Source organism: Oxyura jamaicensis, chromosome Z (assembly GCF_011077185.1).
Source record: "Oxyura jamaicensis isolate SHBP4307 breed ruddy duck chromosome Z, BPBGC_Ojam_1.0, whole genome shotgun sequence".
Lineage (NCBI taxonomy): Eukaryota > Metazoa > Chordata > Aves > Anseriformes > Anatidae > Oxyura > Oxyura jamaicensis.
This window is the reverse complement of record NC_048926.1, coordinates 38,678,436-38,685,085: the sequence shown is the minus strand read 5'-3', so window position 1 is coordinate 38,685,085 and position 6,650 is coordinate 38,678,436. Positions and strand designations below refer to the sequence as shown.

The window sequence follows — 6,650 nt, the reverse complement described above, 5'->3', positions numbered from 1 at the left end:
CATCCACCAGGACCCCCTGGTCCTTCTCCTCAGAGCTCCCCTGCAGCCGGTCATCCCTCAGCCTGTACTGATACTTCCAGTTGTTCCTTCCCAAGTGCAGGATACTACACTTGCTCTTGTTAAACTTTGTTTTGTTTCTTCCTGCCCAGCTCTCCAGCCTGTCCAGGTCTTGCTGAATGGCAGTACAGCCTTCTGGCGTGTCAGCTGTTCCTCCCAGCTTTGTATCATAGGCATACTTGCTGAGGGTGGACAGTATTCCCTCATCAAGGTCGTCGATAAAGATGTTAAACAAGACCAGCACCAACCCCTGGGGAACACTGCTGGTACAAATCTCCAGCTGGACTCTCTGCTGCCGATCATCACTGTCTGAGCTTGGCCAGTCAGCTAGTTCTCAACCCACCTTACTGTCCACTCTTCTATCCCACACTTTCTCAGATTTGCTAGCAGGATATCATGGGAGACAGTATCAAAAGCCTTGATAAAGTCAAGGTAGACATCCACTGCTCTCCCCACATCTACCCAGCTGGTGATGCCATCATAGAAGGCAACAAGGTTGGTCGAGCATGATTTCTCCTTGGCAAATCTATGCTGACTACTCCTTATAAACTTCTTCTCTTATAATTGCTTGGAGATGGCATCCAGAACAAGCTGTTCTAACACCTTTCCAGGGCCAGAGGTGAGACTGACTGGTCTGTAGTTTCCCAGATCCTCCTTCTTGCCCTTCTTGAAGACTGCAGTGACATTGCCTATCCTCCAGTCTTCAGGCACCTCACCCATTCTCTAAGACCTTTCAGAGATGATAGAGATCTGTTCAGTGACCACCTCTGTCAGCTCCCTCAGCACACATGGATGCATCCCATCAGGGCCCATGGAGTTGTGTGCGTTGATCCCACTTAGGCAATCCCAAACTATGCCCTCCTCAACCAGAGGTGAGCTCTCCATTTCCCAGACTTGTGCTCCTCCCTCCAGGGTCCAGGAGTTCCAGGGGGGGAATCTTTGAAGCAAAGACTGAAGCAAAGCAGACATTCAGTATCTCTGCCTTCTCAGTGTTCCCTGTTACCAGGACAACCCCCTCATTCAGCAGGGGACCCACATTATCCATATACCTCTTTTTACTGTCTACATACTTAAAAAAAGCACTTCTTCTTATCTTTTTCTCCTTTGCCAACTTCATCTTCAGGTGGGCTTTAGCCTTCTTTGTCACTTCCCTGCAGCCTCTGACAACACTTCTATACTGCTCCCAAGAGGACAGGCCCTTTTGCCAAATTTTATAGACCTTCTTCCTTTTGATCTTGTCGATGAGCTCCTTGCTCATCCATGCAGGTCTCCTGCCTCCCTTCCCCAGTTTCCTGCTCTTAGGGATGCACCAATCCTGAGCTTGGAAGAAGTGCTGTTTAAATGTTGCCCGGCTTTCACAAGCACCCTTACCTTCTAGCAATCTAGCCCATGAGATACCCCAGAGTAGGTCACGGAGGAGACTGAAGTTGGCTCTCTGAAAGTCCAGGGTAGCAATTCTACTTTCTGCCTTACTTCTTCCACCAGGTTCCATCTTGAACTCCACCAACTCATGATTGCTGCTGCCCAAGTCGCACCCAACTTTCACATACCCAACAAGCCCATCCCTGTTGGTAAGAAAAAGGTCCAGAAACAACCCCCCGCCTCTTTCATCTCCTCCACCACCTTTGTCAGAAAATTTTCTTCAATGCATTGAAGGTCCTGTTTGGACTGTGCGTGCCTGGCTGAGTTGCTTACCCAACAGATATTTGGATAATTAAAGTCCCCCATGAGAACCAGCACCCAGGATTGTGAGGCTACTACCAGCCACTTGTAGAAGGCCTCATAGACCTCCTCCTCCTGATCTGGTGACCTGTAGTACACCCCCACAACAGTGTCATCCATACCAGCCCTCTCTCTAATTCTCAGCCACAAGCTCTCCACTTGTTCTTCACCCTTCCCCAGGGGGGCCTGGGTACATTCTAATTGCTCCCTCACATAAAGGGGAACTCTTTCCCCTCGCTTCCCCAGCCTGTCTTTCCTAAAGAGGACGTAACCATCCTTTACAGCATTCCAGTCATTCGAGCAGTCCCACCACATCTCTGTGATCACAATGAGATTGTGGCCCCTTGACCATACACAGATCTCCAGACCATCCTGTTTACTTCCCATGATTTGCGCATTGGTATATAGGCCTTTTAGTGAAGCAGCAGGTACAGTTACTCCAAGATCGAGTACAACTCCTGGCTCCACAAAGGGCTACTGAAAAATCAAACCCTATGTCTAGAGTGTTGTCCAAATGCTTCTTAACTCCAGCTTGCTCAGTGCCATAACCACTTACCCAAGGAGCCTGTTCCAGTGCCTGACCACCTTCTCAGAGAAGAACCGCTTCCTAACATCCAACCCTAACCTCCCCCATCATAGCTCCATGCTCTTCCCATGTGTCCTGTTGCTGTCCCCAGGGAGCAGAGCTGAGTGCCTGCCCCTCCACTCCCCTCATGAGGAAGCTGCAGGCCTCTGTGAGGCCTCTCCTCAGTCTGACAGAATCACAGAATATTCTGAGTTGGAAGGGAACCCACAAGGATCATTGAGTCCAGCTCCTGGCTCCGCACAGATCTATCCAGAAATTCAGACTATATGACTGAGAGCATATTCCAAATGCTTCATAAAGTCTGACAGGCGTGGTGCCATGACTACAACCCTGGGAAGCCTGTTCCAGTGAGTTTGTCTTCTCTTCTGTGCGCTGAACAAACCGAGTGTGACCTCAGCTGTTATTCATACATCTTCCCCTCTAAACAGTTCATTACCTTCGTAGCCTTCCTTTAGACACTCTAATAGTTTTATGTCTTGCATTGTGGCACTCAAAATTGTACACTGTACTTAAGATGAGGCTTTACCAATGCAGAGTAGACAATCCCTTTGCTTGACCAGCTAGCAATGCTGTGTCTAACGCACTGTAGCGTATTGTTGACTCTTTTGGCTGCCAGGGCACACTAATGGCTCATGTTCAACTTACTGCCAACCATAACCCCCAGATCCCTTTTTGTGTGTCTGCTCTCCAGCCTCTAATACCCTAGCCTATACAGGGGTTGCCCCTTCCAAGCTGCAGAATCTAATACTTGCTCTTGTTAAACGTCATGCGTCAACGGTGATTGTCTATCCCTCTAATTTGCCAAGATCTCAGAATCACAGAATCACAGAATTTTCTAGGTTGGAAGAGACCTCAAGATCATCAAGTCCAACCTCTGACCTAACACTAACAGTCCCCACTAAATCATATCCCTAAGCTCTACATCTAAAGTAAACTAAACCATAAACTAAACCATATCCCTAAGCTCTACATCTCTCTGCAAGGACTCTCTACCCCTGAAGGAGTCAACAGCTCCTCCCAATTTAGTATAGACTACAAACTTAGTATACCTTTGAGTCCTGCAGACTAGAAGTAGTTCTTCCTATAGAAGTCATTTGTGAAAACACAGAAGAGATCTGACCCCAAATGGGAATCCTGAAAAACCCTACTACCGACTGGCTGCCAGTCTGATGTAACCCCATTTACTATAATCCTTCTATTCATAACTAAGCCTCACCCATCAGCCAATTGTTTACCCATCATATTATGTATTTGCCTCGTTGTATGCTAGATGTTTCATCTAGAAGGATACTGTGATAAACAGTATAAAAAGCTTTGCTGAAATTCAAAGCAGCTAGATCAACTGGTTTTCCTTAATCAGTTAGGTGGGTAACCTTGTCATAAAGGGAAAATAAATTCATTAAACAGGACTTTTCCCTCGTGAACCTGTATTGGCTGAGACCAATGACTCCATTATCTTTTGGGTGTTTTTCAGTAACTCCCAGAATAATCTTCTCCACAATTTTTCCAGGCACTGAAGTAGACTGACAGGCCTGTAGTTACCAGGGACTTCCTTCTCACCTGTCTTGAAAACTGAGACATTTGCCAGCTTCTAGTGGACTGGGACCTCTCTGGATTCCCAAGACCATTGAAAAATAATTGAGAGATCTCTTACAATGACATCAGCCAGCCCTCTGAGTACCCTGGGATGAATCCGTCAGGCTCCATAGATTTGAGCATCCAGCTGGAGCAGCAAATTCCACGTTTGGAGTTGGCTGAGAGTTTATCATTACTGCAGTCACAGTTCTCTAAGTCAGGGCTCTGGGGCTCCCAGGGACCATCTTCAGTGATGAAAACAAATGCAGAGAAGTCATTAAACATCTCTGCTTTGTGTATATCTCAATTTGTGAGGTGACCATCCTCATCAAGTATTGGACCAACATTATCTCTGGCTCCCCTTTTGATGTTAACATCCTTTAAAAGGTCTTTTTTATTTTTCCCCACAGTACTGGTCATCTTCAACTCTAATTGAGTTTTGGCCACATGGATTTTCTCCCTACAATGTGAACAGTTAACAGCATTTCACAAGTCCTTATGTCTTGCCTAACCTCACTTCCAGTGGCCATACAATTTTATTTATTTATTTATTTATTTATTTATTTTCTGACTAAGCTCTAGAAGATCACTTCTAAACAAAGCCAATCTTCTGCCCCACCTGCTTGATTTCCAACATTTTGGAGTTGCCTGTTCTTTTACTCCTACGAGGTTGTTCTTAAAGAGTCATCAGCACTAATAACTTCAAAAAGAGTTTCACAGGCGACTTTACTAACTATTCATTGAGCAGCGTGAAGTCTGCTCTCCCCATACCAAGTACTGAAATTTTGGTGGCAGTTTTCCTCTTGTCACCAAATATTTAAATTCAACTACTTCATGGTCACTATGGCCAAGACAGTCACCAGTCACCACTTCACCCACAAGATCTGCTCTGTTTACAAGAAACAAATCTAGGAGAGCACCTTTCCTAGTTGGCTCCCTTAGTATCTGTACCAAGAAGCTATCATCAAGGTGTTTTAGGAATCTCATGGACCCATTTGTATTAGCTGTATGATATTCCCAGTCAATATATAGCAAGTTGAATTCATCCATAAGGACAAAGGTGGCTGATCCAGAGTTCTTTAAATAATAATTCCTTGGTGTTGTCATCCTCACTATGTGCCAAATAGCAGGGTCCCACAACAATGTCTGAATTATTTGCTTGTCTCTTTGCAATGTCTTTGCTTGGGTAATTATTACCCAAAAGTTCTCAATTGTGTCATCATCAACTGCAAGCTCTGTACAGATACAGACCCTCCATTACATGCATTGACACCCCCTTTCTCCACTTTGCCTGACTTGCCTATCCCTTCTGAATAGCCTATGACCATCCATTGTAACATGCCACTCACAGGACTGTTTCCAACACATTTTGCTCATGCCAATGACGTTGCATATCTGGTACTGAGCTAAGGCTTTTAGCTCTACTTGCTTGTTCCTCATGCTGTATGCATTAGTGTAGAAACATTAAAGTGTTCATTGTACCTAACACCTAGTGAAGCAGACTGAAGAATCTTACTAGTATGTAGTCCATCAGATTTTGGCATGCCTTCCATAGCTTATCACTGGCAAGCCCAAGTTTTTACCTCTTTCTCTCTTCAAATCTAGTTTAAAGCTTTTTGTTGCAGAGCAGTGCTTACACTAAGCCAAGGACTTTTCAGCTTCTTGCTCTGTCCTGCCAGTAGGCAGGCTAGGGGTGCAGCAGGAGGTGGAAGGGGACAGACCCAGGACAGCTGGCCTAAACTGGCCAAAGGGGTATTCCATACCATCTGATGTCATGCTAAACAATATATAGGGGTGGCTAGCCAGGGTGGGGGGCGCAGCTGCTCGGGGATAGGCTGGGCATCGGTCAGAAGGTGGTGAGCAATTGCATTGTGCATCACTTGTTTCGTACACATTAGTAGTAGTAGTAGTTCCCAGTCAGAGGCAGTTTTACTTGGTACAGTGAGTGTTGCTTTGCAACAATTAAAACATCAGTGTGTTATCAACACTCTTCTCATCCTAATCCAAAACATAGCACTCTATCAGTTATTAGGAGGAAAATTAACTCAATCCTATCTGAAACCAGGACATTACCTAAGAGGATAAAGTATTCATCCATACTGTTATTTATTTATTGATATATATATGCATGTCTATATATATGCATATATGTATATATATGTATATATGTATATATACATATATATACATATGTATATATATATGTTATATATATGCATATATATGTATATATACGTGTATATATACGTGTATATATATATTTATATATAATAAATGCTTTGTTTTGCTTTTTACCTTGATGATATAGAATGTAGCTAATTTGTATGGAATATATGGCACTTCTTTGGTTCTGCATTCTTCAAGCTCTGTCAGTTTGTGATCAGTTTCAGAAAAAAATCCAGATGTATTTTGATGATCTGTTTTATAACAAAATTACTTTATTGACTGGAGGTAAGGAACTGCACAGCAAAATACAGATCTACATATTATATTCTATTTTTTTTTTTTTTCATAAAACAGCATGTATCTTAACAAAACAGCACGTATCATCTTAAAACATACCTCTTTGTCTGATAGCAAAGGAAAGAGATAATTGGGAAAGGAGTTTTAGCAACTCTGACTTTTCAGCAGCTTTGAGTTGTGGACACCATTACACATAGTTATATTGTTTGACAATTGCTTGTCCGTGAGTAGTCTGAAGCTAACTACT

At 43.7% G+C, this 6,650-nt stretch overlaps 1 protein-coding gene across 1 annotated transcript in view; it reads right to left on the bottom strand.

The window, feature by feature from the left end:
• Window positions 1–4,243: 4,243 nt before the first annotated feature.
• The window catches only part of LOC118156110, a 24,902-nt gene continuing 22,495 nt past the window's right edge, over window positions 4,244–6,650 (bottom strand). The window contains exons 5-7 of the mRNA XM_035309899.1: window positions 6,236–6,357; window positions 5,290–5,381; window positions 4,244–4,400 (exon numbers count right to left, since the gene is read on the bottom strand). Of these exons, the coding sequence (XP_035165790.1) occupies window positions 4,244–4,400; window positions 5,290–5,381; window positions 6,236–6,357 (371 nt within the window). The remainder of the gene's footprint in view (window positions 4,401–5,289; window positions 5,382–6,235; window positions 6,358–6,650) is intronic.